Source organism: Lepisosteus platostomus, chromosome 2 (genome assembly GCF_059453375.1).
Source record: "Lepisosteus platostomus isolate fLepPlt1 chromosome 2, fLepPlt1.hap1, whole genome shotgun sequence".
NCBI classification, from domain to species: Eukaryota; Metazoa; Chordata; class Actinopteri; order Semionotiformes; family Lepisosteidae; genus Lepisosteus; species Lepisosteus platostomus.
Window position 1 is genome coordinate 68,696,171 of NC_142612.1, and position 18,791 is coordinate 68,714,961.

Consider the following 18,791-nt stretch of genomic DNA (forward strand, 5'->3'; position numbering starts at 1 on the left):
AATTAACATGTCACTAGTCCACATTATTTCAGTTCTGTTTTTATCCGTGTGATTGTCTTTGGTAAAAGGAACTCGTGTCTGGATGTATTCATCAAACAGAAGAAATGTATTACTCTAAATGGCTTATACACCAAAGTGATATTACAGTACATAAAAAAACAGACCTCAGAAATATGAGCTTCATTCAGTGACAGACCAAACCAAAAAAGTGTGGGTTTAATATAAACTTTATTACAAGACAGTATTCAATTTTGTTCTAGAAATTATTAAATAGGAGAGATTGGAATGTTAACCGATTCAATAAGAAAAGGTAATACCACAAAGACCGACAAAGATAGAAACCTTAGTCTGCACAAACTCTCCCTCCCTAAGCAGGTCTGATATTTAAACAACCAATCATTTAAATATGAAGTTGTAAATACCCATAATGTTGTTTGGGTCAAACTGCCTCGTGCATGCTTAGCCTTGCTAAATCACCATATAATAACAAGGAAAATGCCAACATCCATTCATGTTTCTTTCACCAGCATTTTTTTCTTTTTTTTTTGGCAGAACTGTATACATTTACCGGACACATTTCACTGGACATCCTGTTATTTTTAACATTTTCCACTTCTCCTTAAAAAAATCAAAAAGTAAAAAGCAAGAACAATACATCAATAGGGAGCTCTGTATGGTATTCCTGAGGCTGACACATACTGATGCTGGGGAAGGTAAACCCTCTTCCAACAAGGAGGAGGGATAACATAGTTCACATAACATACATAACGCATATTTCCTTTGTAAGACTATAGCTCTCATGGAATGCTGTAACCGACTGAACACTTTTAAGAGGCATTGGGAAAAAAAAGTTTGGCCCAATATTTAATAATGATATAACTCACATCAGAAAAACTCCCATGTAACATCATCAGATGGCTACATCCCAATCATTTTACCTATTTGTGGAAGTTCATCTCTATTTATTGTACAGCTTAAATATTATGTTTTAAGCTGTGCTTAAGAAATCCCACAAAACCTTTAACTAGCCTGTGGACCCTACTTCTCTCAGATAAGAATCCAATTCCAAGATGCCATTTTATCTACAGTGTGATGAAATAACACCGGTCTCTGAACTACACTACTGGAAAAAACTAAGGATAAAACAATACCTCACTTTAAAGTCATGCACAGATGTCATGAAATTCTTCACAGTTTATTTCCTTCCATTACATTATTTTTGGGTCACTTTCAAGCGCAAACAATGACATGAACACAATTGTTTTGTAACAATTAAGGTGAGGTGGTCTTAACTCCTTTACAACTCTGAACCACATAGCATTGTGCAGCTAACAAGGATAGCATTTACTCTGACCCACAGCCCAACGCATCTCTAGACACAGACTACATTGTTTAAAAAAAAGCAGCAGAACAGATTTGATATCTGCCCAATATAGAATAAAGCATGTATTTATGTCCTTACATAATTGTCCTTGTCCTTGATAATTATACCGGTCATGACATGTTTATTGACCAATTTCTCTTTTTTTTTAGGATTTGTCTGGAGGAGAAAAAATGTGTTTCAAGAAAAGTCTGAGTTGCCCCAACAGAAAAAAAATGTTAGCGTTTGCACAAGCAATCATCCTTCCATGCTGTACTTGTGGGCAACATGGCCAGCGCTGTCCTTGCTAGACCAAGAATACGAGTGGCTTCAGCAATGCTTGCCTTTGGAAATGGCCACATGCGTGGTAGGTCTGTTGTTAGTTAACATGTCAGCGATGCGTGCTAGTGGGCTCAGAATGACTGCCGCGTGTCACCCGGGTGGATGCTGCACTTCACTGGTGGATGAAGCGGGGTGGCAGCCTCTCATTCAAAGTAAAGCAACCTTGGACAGTTCAGGATGAAAAGCATCACATAAAATGTGAGGAATGCTAATTGCTGAAGAACAGGAAGGCAGTGAGTTGGTACTGGAGAGCAGGGTTTGTTACTTTCAAATTTAGCAGCATTTGGTGCGATTGCTCTATAAAACAAAATGGCTCCAAGTAATAAATCAGGGAATAATACCCCATGCAGGGATACACCTCATATCAGTAACTTGTATGGTAAAAATATCAAAAGTAAAAAAAGAAAACAATATATATGGAAATATAAAAACACAAGACCATATTGCTTTATAAAATGGATACAAAGAACTAACACAGGTGGAAACAGACAAAGTGGTGGCCAGCTCCCTTTAAAGTCAAGACTGCTCCCTCACGCTCTCTTGCTCAGTTGAACCGGCGAGGCTTGACCTGGGGGGAAAAATCCAATATATTCACTGGGGTTACAGCATATTATAAAGGGAGTTGGAATAAAACACGTTGTTTTCAATATGTCGCAGTATGATTCAATATGTTTCAGTATGTCACATTCAATATGTCACAGCTTTACAAGCTGTCAGAAGATAGTTAAAGGTAAAAAGCCTGTACCTTTAAATGGCTATGGATCTAAATCAAGTCAATGGTTTATTACTCTTCCTATTTCACAGTATTCAAATTTATTTTTAAATTTTCCACCACTTCATACTGATGAAATGACAGGACTTGGCATTCTAGAAACCCTCGAGTTTAGGACAAAAATCAACAAATTGCAGTTTAAGCAGGACTACTGTCTGGATGACACACCAATCCAGTATAATAAGTGTGTGCACACTTTAACACAGAGGCAGTAAATAAGAGATCTACCAAGCATGATTTCAGAGGGAGGGAATACCTGCTAAAAACCCACACAAGCATGGAGGTAATGCCACACAGGAGACACCCCAGTCTGTAATTGAATCCAAGACTCAAGAACTGTAACTGCACCCAAGACATTGCTATACCCATCTTAATACAAAAATATAAGGGCAAATGACACAGAAAAGACATGATTGCATTGATTACTATATGCTTTGGGGGAGGGACAGGGGAATGGATGGGGGTGTTACTGCAAATACTAAAAAATACATTGCATCATCAGTCAGTAATGCAGACATCTAGTAATTAGTTAATTCTGACGGTATTAAATTATGTAGGTGATTTCATATTGCAGTGAAGCTCTTCCCTTTATGCTCTTCTCCTAATGGCTCCTGTGTTGTAAGGATTTGAGGAGTTGTGCAACAGTGGGTCTTACCACTTCCTTCAGACATGGTGCCCATCTCCATCACCTTCTCCCTGCTTCTGCATCTGGGCCTGCATCTTAGCAATCATCTCCTGCATTCGCCGTAGCTAAAGAGCAAGCAGAGAGAATAGGTAGTCCGTCAGAAACAAAGCTCTGGCCACATCCTCTATTCATCCACATCACAAATTCAGTCTGAAAATCAGAGCCATAGCCCCAACATAGTGATAAAATGCACTGAGTTGCATGTGGAGAAGTTGGCTGTTTAAGACTATTAAGTTTAATCATGTATTATAAGATAGAATTAGACAAAATTCCTTTTTCTTGCCTTTGGCATTATTCAGGAGATTTCCTGAATGCCGATTATGATTTGCCGTCAGAGCTGATAGGTAACACCGCATGCAGCTGCAGTGTCAGCTGAGAGATAATGGTATTAAGATTAAGCCTGTGTACCTCAGCCTCCTTCTCTTGGAGAATCATGTCCTTGTCGAATTCCTCAGGCTCTGCTCCCTTCCTGAAACACATAAGCATTGTATATTGTGTTCACAGCGCTAAAACCCACTGTTAGATTAGAGTCCTTCATCAAACTATTATTTGATATGCGATTATCAGTACTTGCTTATTAACAACATGCTGCTTATATGGAGATTTGATCAAGCTTAAAAATATGAAAGAGAACAATATAACGGATATTGCATATTCAGATGCAAAGTATTACCATTCTTAGGGCTTAAGTCTAAGGTATTGTACATTGCAAGCTTCTTTGTCTAAAAAACAATCTATGCAACAGTTTAAAACTGATACCTTGAAATGTGTCTTTTTCATGGATATATAGTATAGGTTCTCAGGAAGGAATGATATAAATATGTCCAGAAATTGAGATTTACACTACAAGAACATTTAGTTCTTTATTCAGCATCTGTCAAAACTGCACATACTGTATATTTCCTCACAAAGAAGAAATGATTTGTTAGTAACCTTGACAGTCTATACACCTTAAAAATCTTTACATTCGAGATCGATCATGTGACTTGACTGTGACAGACGAATGTCTGCAAAGTCAGACTGCAATCACAACAGTACCCTCTCCTGGTATTACTGCGCAACAGCGTCATACATGTACAGTGGAAGGAAGACTTTCTACAAATGGTCCCCAGAGCCAATATCCTGGTTAGGCTCCTTGGATTTGTAGACCCCTTTCGTCTACTGATTACTAAAGGCCGGTTTTATACAAAGACTATGACTAATAAGTCAGTCATTTCATTCAGGTAAACATTGTTAATAAAATACTTAAGACCTCAATGACCAGACTGCAACACATCTTAGTCTGGATTTGAAAGCACAAGCTTCATAAAGTGAAATATTTACACAGCCTATGCAAAGATGTGTCAATCAACCTCAATCCTTGAACATTGGCCACATTTTTTTCTTTTTCATTAAAATAAAGGGCATCTCTTGCTGTGATTTTGATAGGCATACTTTTTCCTCAGCCATTTTGTACCTCTTCAATGGTATTTTTTGTTACTCAAATTGGTATTCAAAAAAGGAATTTTCTTCATCATTCACAAGAGATACAGGTGCAAACTGTATCTATAAATACATTCCAGTCACATAGTGGATATAACAGCAATTGTTTTCATTGTTCCAAGTGGCGTGTCCACATTAAATCATTCTATTATGTGACTTTTTTTTCTGTATACTTCATGGACAAACAGGAATATTGATGACCATACTCCACACCATGCAAGCAAATTATCTTAAATTGCATAGATTTCTGTTAAAAGAGAAGACTCAGCATAAATTTGTAATGCACAAAATTACCAAGCATCCAAGCAAACTACTCCTAACTGTAGACTTCATTTTAATAATACTGTATATTCTCTAATCCGAGACTCAGGCCTCTGTAGTTCTGAAGAAAGGATGACAACACCATATGATTTTGTACACTGCACAATTTGTGTAAAAGACTCTCAGTTATACTTGAGTACCAGAAAGTGAAAATCACATACATAAAAGAAAGAAGTCAGTGAATCTGACATCAAGGGACTGAAGGAGCATGTAGATAAGCGAGCAGTGGTGCTGCAATAGCAAAGCAGTGTGCTGACAGGCTGAAGACCAGATAAAGAGTGCCAGTGCAGCTCCCACAAGTACCTCCCTCTCTCCTCTGTACACAGCCACAGCTGGCTGGGAACACGGCTTTTACGGATCACTGCATTCGGCTCATTAAGGAACACAGACTTTGAAATGTTCAGGGCCTGTGGTATGACGCCACACTAACACCTGGATACACAGCACATCTGACTGCCATTTTGCCGCAATGGAAAAAGAAAGTTATTTTCCTTTGGAGCTTTATAACCCTTTAAAAAACAGATTTCATATTCTATCTCGGGGAGAAGGAATTACACTCCAGCGAAAGATAAACTAAGGGCATTTAGAACAAATGTGCAAAAAGCAGCAATTCTGAAAGATACTTTGACCGCGGCAGGACATGTCGGGGTCCTCTGATAACGAAGCCTACAGTAGTAGTGTTATTAAAATCATGTTGAAAATTACGAGTCCGTGTGGGTTGTTTTAAAAAACATACACATGTAAGATTGCTTTACACTATCTCTGGTGACTTCTGTGCCTGCAGTGGGTGCCTCTTTGAGAAAGTCTCTGTGGAGGTCTTTTAACTTATCTTATCAAAATTTAGAGGCAAATGGCTTGAGTTTCTTTGCTCAACTCCTGCCATCAGATGACGTTCAGTAGCAGCTGATAAGGCGGTGTACTTCTTACAAAGGACAGTCACTTGTCTTGTGTTACAAATGTGTCCTTGAAACAGAAATAAAACATTCTGAAAATAATCCTAAACTTGGATACTATCCTTTAATGAAACAAGTAGAGGCTCATTCCACAGTAAAACCCAAAAAGACGACAAAATTTTAGCTGTGGAGCAAAATTCCAGGTGTGTTCAAAGCAGAAACATTGTTTCTTATTTCCTTCTACTTTTCAGCATGGAATTAACCTGCTTGTTTCTTTAGAGCCTGCAAGATGATGCAGCTCTCCACTGAGTCATTTCCTTATTCACTGATATTATCATTGAATGGATAGTATCCCCATGTATCTAATATAATTGAAAAGAGGGTCAAAAAGGACTTATTTTTTTAATATGGTCCATTGTTTTTAATCTTCAGCCAAATGTTTATTAAACTAATCAATACAAGGCATTTTTCCTTCACATCTTACCCAGGTTTACTGTGGAAGGAAGGTAGCCTTTGCAATGAAATCCTGTTTTTCCATACTATACCCGTGAGTACACCAGTACTCCAGATCAACCAGAGTGTTCCAGGGAGAGCAGGGAGGTGCAGGAAGGCAGGAAGAAAGGCAGATACATACGCAGGAGAAAGAGGCAGAATGTAACCATGTGAGGACAACCTTCCGCCTCGTTTGAGGCGCTCCGAGCGGAAGTTTTCATAGTGGAGATCCTGGGTCACTTCCTGTAGGTCCTGCATGTGGGTTCTGATAAAAGAAAGAACAGCAAATTATGCCTAAACAAATGCCTCACAACTAACTGTTCAGTGCCAACCTACTGTATAATGTTTTGCTAAATACTTGCGAGGGAAAATATATGTGATAAGACATACGTGGTTTAAGCCTCCTGTAAACGATGTGATCGATTAGAAAGGATTAACTAGGATCTTTATGAACTTATGATCCTTTAGCATTTACTGTATTGTTCAACTGTTCAATTTTCTTTCAGGTTCCATTACAACTTAAACATTTCAACTTCCCCATTCACAGCTGATCAGCTACAGCTGGCTGGAACTTCAGAAGGGAAAAATGCTGTAACAGCACTGCAGCCCAGACATAAACTGGAGTCTTTATACTGCTCTACACTGATTCCCAGCTCACTTATCAAACCACTTTGAACAGACAGCTGTTCATGCTCGGTTACCTTCGCCTGTCTGTATTTTAGCCCCTCATCTGGACTGATACTGCAGAAGGGACCCAGTCCTGTAAGTGAAGCTCCCTTACTCACATGAGCATGGTGCGCAGCTTGAGGAAGTCATTGTGCTCAGGGTTCTCCACCTCCACGACACCCCACGGGTACAGCCGGCCTCGCACCTTCTTCCCCTTGGCCTCAATCTGCTGATTGGACCCCACGACCGCGAACGGGATACTGGTCTGGGAAGCACATATACATATCGAAACATCACGATCTTACTACTGCATCCCACCACGGGACTTCGCCTCTCTTCACTCAATACAGCCTGACTCCAGTTTAACAAAGGATTAGTCTTCTTCAATCTGTTGAGAAGTAAAGTGAGACATCAACAGACCTATCAGAATTATACATTACGTGGTTTCAGAAGTGAATGCGATAAATGTCAACTACACAATATTACAGAGAAAGGTGTACAAGGAATAAAACGTAAAAATGTTGTTAGCTTGAATTTCATATTCTAAACACATCTTCCAATCTTAGTATGAAGACTTCCTATGGGACATATTCAGTCTGTATCAACAGTGCATAACATATATATAGGTGGAAATTATTATGCATACCCACAGGGTAAAGTCAAATGTAGTCCTGGATTTTGCGCATTTTACCACAAGAGGCCGCCACTTCAGTGAAGTTGAATAATTTCTGCTAAACAAGTATGGGGACTGTCACTCTTTTAAAAGGCACCTTGAGAATTCGGGTCTGTTCTTTGAAATCCTCATCCTCATCAGACTCTGCGTCAGGGAGGTGGTAGATCTTGATGCCATGCTCATCAATCTCATCTAAAATCTGCAGCAGAGAAAACAACATTCATGTTTGTTACAACAGTTCTTCCACTCTCCACTGCTTACAACTCTGACAGGAATCATCTTGAATTTACAGAAACCAAACTTTGAAATGTCAAAGCAAAATCTGGAACTGAGAAAAAGTCTGTCCTACCCTGCGCTTGAGCCTCTCTCGCTCCTTCAGTGTGAGGGTGTCAGCCTTGGCAATGACAGGGACCACGTTGACTTTGTTATGAATTGCCTTCATGAACTGGACATCTAGGGGCTTCAGGCTGAAACACAAAAAACAGAGTCTCAGGAACGGCAGTAACACAGAGTCCAACACAGGGTGGAAATCCTGTGCTAAATGCAACCAAAAAAACAAAGCCCATCTGTTTGATCTCTCCCTGACAATTCTAAATGGTCATCTAGGTAGCTGCATGACCTACTTGAAATGGCTAATATAAGAAATGCTGAGCTGTTCAAAGAAAAACATTAAAGAGATGAGATTTTGTCATCTTGAACATGATGGACGACTTTGTCCAGTTTTCTTAAAGGGCAATCACAATCAAATAGCCATGTCCAATCCTGGTCCAGGAGGGCTGGTGTGTATGCAGGTTTTCAAGGTCTCTTTAAAGCAACAGCAGCAGAAAAACCAGGAGAAGCTACTAATGTGGTCCAACTGGTGCAGAGCTGGAATAAACACCTGTAGACACATCAGCCCTCCAAATCAGGATAGGACTCCTGTGAAACTAAAGCCAATAGCTAGCTGTTTAGTTCATATTGGGTTTGTCATATGCGGAATATGCACAGAGTGGAATATGCACAGAGCAATAACATAAAAAGTACAACTACATAAAGTAAGGTCAAGAAGGTTACAGGACAAATGTCCTCTTTCACTTCAGAACAGACAACAGAACACTTGTCACATTGCTTACCCATGGCCCAGAGGAGAAATGAAGTAGAAGCAGCAGTGCACGCGGTTGTCCACTATGTGCCTGCGGTTCAGACCACTCTCATCGTGAAGGTATCGCTCGAACTGGTCATCGATGTAGGATATAATGGTGCTAAAGCTGTCAGAAAGGGTGAAATGAAACATGTTCTTTGTTTACTGGGAACGCTCTCGCTCAACAAATGAACCAATCTGGTGCTGATTTATTTGGTGTCCAAAACACTTCTACCATCATCTAATTGCATTTTTGTAAACCAAAGTACAACTTTCAGAGATTTACAACAATAATTCAAGTTGACCAATTTGTCATTCGACAAATGATCAAATGATCACTCTAACTCTAGCTGCATGCATCCTACATTTTGGTTTCCTTTTAAAAATGTATGTTTTCTATAAGCAAAAAGGAATTCCAGCCGAAACAATACAAACCCACATGCTGTATTACATACAGCAAGATAACGTGACAAGCACTGGGATAGGAGGGAAAATCTTCACAATACTGACAGGCCTGCTGTTTAAAGGCTACAGTTCTCATCCTTCCACCACTCCAGATGTTTCCTGTCCTGGTTAGAGGCTTATGGCCACTCCCAGCACATCAGACAGGACTGGAATAGGAGAGGGATGATGTGAGCACGAGAACACCAGATATGAAAGGCTGAGAGTTATGCTGTCCAGATGGCAGCAGAGGGGAAAACATGGCCTAAAGGAGAAAGGGAAGCTTGGGGAGGACAGACACTGGGCTTTCCTGCAGTTCAGCCCTGCCTGTCCCACCACCACCAGCCCAGAAAGACGGAACGTGTTTTCCCTAAAGGAATAATCGCTACCGATACAGCGGGCAGACTTAACTCTGAACTAGAACCTTTGCTACATAAAGCAGAAAGGGTTAGTTAAATTCATGCTTAATAAATGAATTAGTCCATTTTGCTACTTTTGTTAAAAAGTGTAATTTACAAATTGTACAAACATTTTTTAAAGTTAGCTCATTGTTGACAACCAAGATAAAATATAGGTAGCTATTTTAATTTACACAGGAAGACTCTTTTCCTGCTTTTAATAAACTTAACTTACTTCATGCTTTCTAAGTATAAGTTAGTTAAAAAGTGCCAATAAGTTTGGGCAGAAGAAATTTGTGTGATGGATCACATGGCTCAAAATGATTCATGACCCACTGCAGATGTAAAAAGTATAACTTTTCACTTGCAAGCTTGGTTTTGGTTGCCAACTGTTTAGGTCTTCAAACACAAGGGTTATGAAATGCAAGTAATGACAGAGTAAGGTAGGATGTAATACCAGTCCTGGCTGTTAATAGCATCGCCATAGCCTGGTGTGTCCACCACCGTAAGTCTGAGCTTCACCCCTCGCTCCTCGATCTCCACTGTGGAGGCCTCGATCTGCACCGTGCGCTCGATCTTCTCTGCAGAACACACACAGCAATGAGCAATGGTCTTTTATCAGATCCCAGGCTTAAAGGGCAGTTCAGTGTGAAATACAGAAGAAACATCTTACATCCTCTTTGTGTCTCCAGCTGTGGTCTGCGTGTTGAGCTCTAAGTAAGTGCCTGTATCGACTAGTGTAACTCATTTATTTGTTTTTACTTCACATTTTCAGATAAGAAGGGCCTGGATGTTCCTTTTTTCTGAAAAGACCACATCTGCTCTACTTTGCCAAGACACAGTCACGTGATATCCCAACCTCTTTTTTTTCTACTTCTAACCACAGTGGTAGCTGGAGACACTGGAGACAAAAATAAAGTGGGGGTGCACAGGCTGAAAAATACTTCAGCAAGGCACTATTTTCTTTATATTCGGCCAATGGTTATTGCTTATATTATTGGTATATTCTCATAGTTTGTGAAAGTTTAGTTTAGAGAAAACAAGAATTGCTAGCTAAACATGTATGCAAGAGAAAACTATATAGGATAGGCTGGAGAGTCTTAAAACATACTGCTTACCACATGAAATGAAGACTCAGGAAATACCACAAAGCAGCTAACAACAAAACGGATGCACAAAAGATGTACTCTAGCTAACAGACTTTATTATAATAATATATAAATGTTCATCCGTTCAGCAATGATGGTAACAGTATGTACTTGAAAACCTGAGAGCCTCAGAATTAACAGCAAAAATAAACACTCTTACCTGCAGCTCCAGGGATGACTCTCTCAGGGTAAAGGTCAGTGAGAAACAGGCTGTTAATCAGAGTGGATTTCCCTAGGCCTGACTCTCCTAGAAAGAGAACAAATAACTTGTTAATAGAATTTGTGCAAGCTCTTTTTAAAATAACTTAATAAACATTTTCTTTTATTTTAAGGATCTCCAGTAATGCTCCTTCAACAACACCATAGAGAACATTTTTTTGATTTGCCCTGTTCATTTAGCTAATCCCATTTATCACACAGTACTGTGAATGGGCATCTAAAATCTGCACTGCCCGAAAACCAACATGTAAGAAAAGTGGGAGGTCCTTAACAAAAAGGGTTCACTCAAACACACATTTCCATCCTGTTTGAAAGATGTGTACTCCTGGAGAATAAACATCTCTATGCTTAAAACAATGGGGTGATATCAGATGTATAGCAAATACTAGGAAATTCAGATAAGATGCCATTTCTGACAGCCAGGCACTTCCCATTGACTCTTTCGGACAAGGAACAAGCCTGCTTTAAATTAACCATATGTGTCGTTATTCAATTTCGATCAACAAGACCGTTTACACAGTACTGCTGTTGTTTTGTATGTAGTCCTCAGAAGAACAAGCTTATGACCGAGAGACATATGACAGCAGTATTACAATAGAATTTAACACTACAATTGTTTTGCAGTTTGCAGAGAGTTTATGAGATTGTGCATCCTACTGTCCCATGTCTATGTTTAGCAGAATCTTTTCTGAAACCAAGTTAGAATGTGAGCTTTCTTGAGCTGGTTTCTGGAACAGATTGGAGATTCCACAGTAACTTAGTTAAAAGAACAGGGGTGAGTTTCTATAAACCGACTGCTCTGAATGTAGCGCCCACCCCCAAATTAATTCCATGGTCTCAAAACTCCTGGGAATGGAGCCTATTTGTTTTTCTGAACAGACACCCTCAGTGCAACATTGCAATTCAGTGCAGCTGGAACTTTTCAGTGAGCAAGAAATGTTGAACCCACATTTTTTTTTTCATTTAGTTTTGGGGCTTTTCCATTTGCAGTACGCAGTAACTACATTTTGAACTTCTTTTGACTAACAGATTTTTTTATTTCCATTTCCCCCCCTATTTTCCTGAAAGTCTGGCTGACCAGCCTCATGCAGGCTGTGAGCTGTGAAGGTGTATAAAATAATGAAATGTGGGTCACGTTAGGCAGAACAGAACTCTCCAACAGGAGCAAAGGAGAAGTGAAGCTGACCTGCAGGGGGGACACATAATGCCCTTGGCCAAGGGTGGGCATATACAGAGTTAAAACTAAAAGTGCAAACTTGCTAACCCATTCTTTGGATACCTCCATTTTGTTCACTTTCTGTGCAACTCTGTCTAATGACAGACCTAACTGCAACAGACATACTTTACTATTCAAACAAACTTGGTTCAAATATTTTTCAAAAGGAAATTCAAATCACATTTTCCAAAAACAGATGCAAATACCTTAAGCACCGCCGAATGGGTTATCCAACATTTCTAAGTTAAATTTACTTACTGGTCGAAAGTTTAAAAATCCCCGATAAGAAAAGAAACACTGCACCTGTTAGAAATCTTTGCAAATCTTTCTGATCCATTTAGCTGTTCTGGGAACTTTGGTTTGATCTGAAACTAGGCAGAACAGACCCCGGCAGCTTGTTCATGTTCCACATTGCTAGTGCTTGGGTGCGAGAGGGAACTCACTTACCCACCACCATCAAAGTGAACTCAAAGCCTTTCTTGACAGATTTACGATGGACCTGGTTGGGCAGGTTGGCGAAACCCACATAGCCTGGAGTCTCTGGGTTGGAGAACTGGCCCTGCTGAGGAGTAGACAAGAAATGCCAGATATCAACTCAGATGCTGCAAAGCTAGGGATACCATTTACTTTGAATAATCATTGAATACCTATACTTGAAATAACGCCCCATTTCTACTGATCAGCTGTAATGCAGACCTCAGCTTCGCTGTCTTCACCTTCGGGGTTAAAAGTGGGCTAAGATGCCTCAAGCGGATGAGTCTTCTAAAGATATGTAGTGATAAAGTTTCATGGTCGTACTTAATGATTCCCAACTGGTCCAAATGGACATGTCTTCACAAAGTGGGCTGCCTTGTGCCCACTCTAAAGTAAGAGATAGCTAAAGCTTCTCAAGGATGTCATATTGCTTCTCATGAAATTTGCAACAGTTCTGCAATGCAGTACATCCCATTTTGCCCATATCCAGAATAACTGTCCAACTTAACCATATGGAATGTGTGCTGCTTGTTTAGATAACTGTATTACAACAGAGGTAAGAAATAAAACAAACGAGTTTTGTGAACTCAATAATGGACTTGGAACCAGTCAACACAGAACAATATTAGAACTTTAAGGCTACATATCCTGTCATTGTGTGAGAATTTGTTGTGTTCTTTATTTGCCATGCAGATTTATGGCTCCACCTGAGAGACAGGGACTATAGATGAGATGACTTATCAGAATTCCAGGTTTTGCCAATTTTTCAGTTTTATTTCTGTATTTAACTATTCATTTGTTTCTATATAGTTCTATTTCAAGTTGGTCTGTTTGGTTTAACCCTGTCACTTCTGTATCTTGGCATTTACCTGTCTAACTCTACAGACCAGATTTGTATTCTGGTACCCCTTCCATTCTGAAGATTCTAGTTTGGCCTCAACATTACACAATAAGGATTGTGCATTCATCTGAAAGACTCACAAAGGCACAGAAAACATGGCAAGTTCATTCTCCTTTTTCTCATAATCATAACACGCGTAGACACTTATACGTTTTGTGGGTATCCAGGGGTAATGAGATCTAAAAATTAGTCTCTTACTGTTTGTCTAGTACTCTAAACGAGGCTATTCCTGGTAGGAAAGGGGGTACTTTAGCAAGATGATGACTCTAATCTGGCCTCCAGCAGCTGCAAATACAGTATGAATCTGGGTGGCTGGTCTGATGGCAGATAAAACGTTCCCATCGCGGCACTGGGAGCCTGGGGCACGGGGGGGATATTATTCAGATGGAAATTTGAAGAGCTGCTCGGGTCTACGGTGCTGGTGGGGGGATATTGGGGGGGCTGGCAGAACCCCTTGCTGCTTGGGGTTCTATGTAGCCCCATTCTCCTACACAGTAAAAGCCCTCGTATTAGATAACCATGCATCTTGAAACCTCAAGCAATCAGGAAATATAAATAATAATAATCGATAAAAATGTATATTAAAGTAAACAATATTCTTGGCAATAGTGTAGGTTTGAATACTGCAGGCACAGCAGTGTTTTGCTTCACTCCCACCAGTGCAGCCAGTTTTAACACTTGACTGAAGCTTCATCAGGGGATGGCAAGTACCATATTCCTTAGTTTTCCCCATTTTTTTGTTTATTTACATTACATTATTATACTACATGACAATTTGAATTTTTTTTATCAGTGCAGAGTTGTCCTTATCATTTTGCTTTAGGTTAGGTATCACTGTGTGTCAGTCTGCTTGAATCTCATCTATCCACTAAGTCTGGAACGCCTAACCCTTCCTCTTCTTGTCGATACGACCGAGGGGGGGCTACTGTACTAGGGGGTCCTTCTGATAGAAACCTGAAGGGGAGGACCTCTAGGGGAGATGGGGGACATTATTCTTTGTTGTACGTTATTTGAAAAACAAAATCTACAGAATTGATTAAAGATCTTGGTTGGAAAGGAATGAGTCAGCGGTACACTACATTCCTCCAGCCTGACTGGGGCACAGTGGGGTCACACAGCACACCCAACACCAGCAGAGGAGAAACAGCTGGGAGGCTTTAAGTATAGCAATACTGGGACAAAACAGGGGGAATCTGAAGAGAGCTCTTATAATCATCCCAGCTCTCCAAAACATATTACCATTTGTATACAACACTGTAGGTGTTCAAACTCTTTATCTGGACAGTTGTATTCTACAATAATCAGGCATTTCAGATAAAAAGGTTATGATTTCCACCTTTCTAAAGGAATACGGGAGAGTAAATTATTGAAAAATGTTTTTGCTCCTTGTCAAAGCATTATGGAGCAAGAAAGCTGTTTGACGCATTTTTTTCTCATTCACTGTTGCTTTAACTTTCAGAATTTATTTAAACAAACAGTCATTATGGTAAAAAATGGAAGAATGGCAGGAAAAAAAGCAGAATAAATCACTGGGCAATGAAAGAGCAGGAAAAGGAATAGCAGAAACAAGCTACTAGACCCTGAATAGTAATTCACAACTTGATAGTCAGATGTAAATGAGCATCATGATACTGAGCAATTATACAATACTGTCATAAGAAAAATCTAAGAGGAATTGACATCCTCACACTCTTACACTACTTTTTACTTCATTCAGCATATTTTATGCCAGATCATTACAAAATATGTGCTACAGATGGCAGTGGTTTAATATTTGTTCTTAAATCCTAATTACATTAGAGAATATTCACGTAAAATATTTATAAAATGTAGTTTGTCTGAAGGGTGTGCAGTAATCGCACCACAAAAATGTCACTTCTGGTTACAATTCCAGGGCTTAGGCAGGATTCACTGTACACATACTGTTATCATTCACTGTTCCAAAGAGGCTTACCTTCAGTTTCTCAGCCTGGGACATGTTGAGTTCTGACCTGCTCAAAAAGACAAGAGTTTAATTTACACTACACTTATTCATTTTGTGTGATTACAAGTAATGTGTTTGACACATGAATCATGAGATCTGTGTTACTGTAAGTGGCATGTAACATGTTGTAGAACACTTCTCCTTTAGCGTGAGAAAACTCCTTGAAACCATATATTGCAAAAAACAAAAATGCATTTTGCTAATCAAATGCCATAATAATGGTTTTGAAACTTTTTTTTTTGATAATCAGAGGTTCAAATCTGAGAAACATACCCTACAGACCTTGATTATGCAAAAGGCACAGCAGATAAAGTGTGAGGTTCAAGTTATTATTCCAAATCAGCGGGTCTGCTCTCATGCCGTTCTTGGACGCCCTGCGATAGCAGGAAGTCAGCTTGTCTCTTACGCTGCCTAGTCCCTGCTCACTGAATGACTAATCGGACTTCTGAGTGCATGCCATCACCACAGCACTGGGCCAGACAGAGCCAGGCCAATCCTCTAAGGCTGAGTATCATGCCAAAGCTAAAAAGCCTGCAGCCTTCTATTTAAAAAAAACTCTGACCTTTGGGTAGTAATTTCATGTTAAAAGATATCTGAATCAACAAGCCACCAAAATCCCAAACTGATCTGAAGCAGAATGTACAGTATGCCTGTCCTCACCTACAGGCCAACGACAGACAAAGCACCTGAAGGAATCCAGTCGTTCCCCGAGGCACTGGGGCAGGTCCTTTAACTGACTCAATCTATCCCACCCAAATGCGACTTTGGTCTAAGAATGCCTACTCTCTCCAGGCTATAAAACACATCCTGCATTTTGAGCTGAAGCTTTTAATGAATGGAAAACTCAAGTTGTCCAATATGTTCCGCTGTTTATAAAGCCACTTGGTAATGAAAATGATGTTCCTTTAATAATGAAGACAGTTCAAATTGGAGCACTTCCAACAATCACGGGACCATTCCCTGCAATGCTATTATTTCGTTCTTAATAAAAGCTTTAGTGATATGACAGATCACGGTCAAACCAATAAATTACAGCAGATCAATTTACAGTGGATGACCTGGTTTGAAACACCTATGATGCAATATGAAAGTATCCCTCATCTTAGTTAAGCGACTACTTTACATTCAAGGACCCCTCTCTGACAGACTGCTCATAGAGGTGCAAGTCAAGCCCAGAAGTGAGCAGGCAATGGGATCTACAGCTCACTGAACCCAGAAAGGTTGAAACCGTGTGCTAAAAATGGGGACAGTTGTGGTGCTTAGAGAGAAGGCCAAGGGAACTCAGAATAGACACTTCAAACCACACCACAGCTATGCTGCTACCCAGTCACCATAATCAACAACCCTTCAGACAGAAAAACGACACAGAGCTCTTTTAATGCCGAACAAAGAAGGCACTGGTTATTCGCCAATCAGATGAAGTGTGGCTTACTTTCTGAGTTGTCCTGATTTCCTTTTTTAGTGGTTACACTCCCCTACTGAATTACACTGTCCAGTTTTCAGTTTTTCACCCATGTTGTAGGGTATTTGTCATGCAAACCTACCTGCATGCATAAAATGTGGCTAAGTTAAAAAAAAATTCACACAAAGCTCTTAAACATAATGATGAACCACTCTAACCGTTGGGACAGTAGTTAAGATGTCACTGACGAATTTTGCTTATCAGTTATTCTTTATTGAAATACAATAAATAGAGCAAGGCTCTGATTAACACTAAAATACCTACTGAAAACAACCTAGGCTGTTACTATCTCTGTCTACAAAGAGTGTTAAACATGAAAAACAGTGAAAACGCTATTGTTTATCAACAAAGATGAGTCATAAAACGAACACGTATATTTCAAATTAAGATGATAGAAGATGCTGGCGAAAGCAAACGAAGAAACGTTTCTATTTTTGTATTTCCTATAATATTAATGGAAGAAAACCAAAGACTGGTAAATATCTCATGTAAGCAAAGAATTTACAGGATACGTAATTGTGACTGAACCTACTCAAGATCGTAAACCCGGCTACAGACTGCAAAAGATCCGAATAGGCAAAGCTTGCAAAACTTTCTGGCATGCTTTCTCGCTAGAAAAGACCACGACAGAACCTACTGTCAACAATATTAATTACAACTGGTCTCAATACACCAAACCTTTAAAAAACATAGGAAAATTGTAAGCCTTAGTGATTTATCGACAGCCATTTTGTTTACATTTAACAAAAAAAAAACATTGAGAGCCTCAAATTGACAATAGTCAACACAGGGGAAACTAAGGCCGTGGCATTTCCTGTCGGTATAATTTGCTGAGACACAAGAACCGAAATTCAAGACCATGCATCGAGCTGCTTGCAAATGTCTCAACCACTCCCTTCAAATAATTTAGCCCGAAAATTTAAACTGTCTTTTTAAATAGAAGGAAGTAAACGCTAACACCTTACTCATAAACAAAATATAATTCCGTTATTTCTCAGATTGAATAGAAAAGTCACATATTCCTTGATGACATACAATCGGTAAAAGCTAGCGATTCCGTACAAGTGATTTTATCCGCCTTTCTAAAATAAAGAACAGGCAAACCGGGTCACATAACTCAAATTCCGTTAGTGATGCCTGATGCTGTTTCAGGCTAAAGGACGCGAACCAGAGAACGATGCACGACAGGAAAAGAGCTTAAACGGGTTTTTTTTTCTAAAACATAAGCACAAAGTAAAAACCGCGAATGAAACCCTTACCTTTAAAGTACGAACGACTTAAAAATTGAGTTGAATCTCTCGGAGGAAACCGAAGCAGTGAGAATCCTTGTTTTCTTTAAATTACACCCCCCAGATTCTTCAAATTCCGCAGTCGAGCCTCCAGCTTCTCACAGACGGAACCCAGAATCCTCCGCGACCAGATCCTCCAACAACCCATAATGCAACGCTTGTACTTAGACTTATTATTTAGAATAATATTTACTGTTATTGACTGTTGCTCTTCCATTTATATTACTATATATATAAACATGATATTCAATGTTACATACTACATACATAACGGGTGAAGTTTATTACAACATAATCATGTAAGAAGTCTACCAATTACAGTGGTTGGCTCTAGAATGTAAACTGAACTTGCAGATACTTTCGGCTTTATCTTTTCTCAGTACTAGTACATATTCAGTGCCGCCATACTGCGTTTCCAGAGGCGGAGTAACTTGCCTTTGGATTCATTTACAG

General features: G+C 39.5%; 1 protein-coding gene across 3 annotated transcripts; it reads right to left on the bottom strand.

Moving 5' to 3' along the window:
• Positions 1–211: 211 nt before the first annotated feature.
• septin2 (septin 2) lies at positions 212–18,465 on the bottom strand. 3 transcript variants are annotated; one of them, XM_088615624.1, is made up of 13 exons: positions 18,309–18,465; positions 15,558–15,594; positions 12,676–12,787; positions 10,954–11,040; positions 10,103–10,226; positions 8,799–8,933; positions 8,036–8,153; positions 7,784–7,885; positions 7,133–7,278; positions 6,490–6,612; positions 3,568–3,628; positions 3,130–3,224; positions 212–2,270 (listed from the first exon to the last, which is right to left on the bottom strand). In XM_088615624.1, exons 2-12 carry the CDS (start codon positions 15,579–15,581, stop codon positions 3,138–3,140), a joined length of 1,119 nt encoding a protein of 372 aa, XP_088471750.1. In that variant the 5' UTR covers positions 15,582–15,594; positions 18,309–18,465; the 3' UTR covers positions 212–2,270; positions 3,130–3,137. The 3 variants fall into 3 exon arrangements, with proteins under 3 accessions (XP_088471750.1, XP_088471758.1, XP_088471741.1); XM_088615632.1 differs by having other exon boundaries at positions 6,529–6,612; positions 12,676–12,790; positions 18,309–18,464; XM_088615615.1 differs by having other exon boundaries at positions 12,676–12,790; positions 18,309–18,464.
• Between the last annotated feature and the right edge of the window lie 326 nt (positions 18,466–18,791).

Excerpts from the sequence above, each read along its gene's own strand:
- septin2 (XM_088615615.1), bottom strand. The coding sequence starts at position 15,581 with ATGTCCCAGGCTGAGAAACTGAAG. Across the intron at positions 7,886-8,035 it reads GAGAGAGGCTCAAGCGCAGG|ATTTTAGATGAGATTGATGA; the intron begins GTAGGACAGACT and ends TCTCTGCTGCAG. Across the intron at positions 3,629-6,489 it reads ATTCTGCCTCTTTCTCCTGC|GAAGGGAGCAGAGCCTGAGG; the intron begins GTATGTATCTGC and ends TATGTGTTTCAG.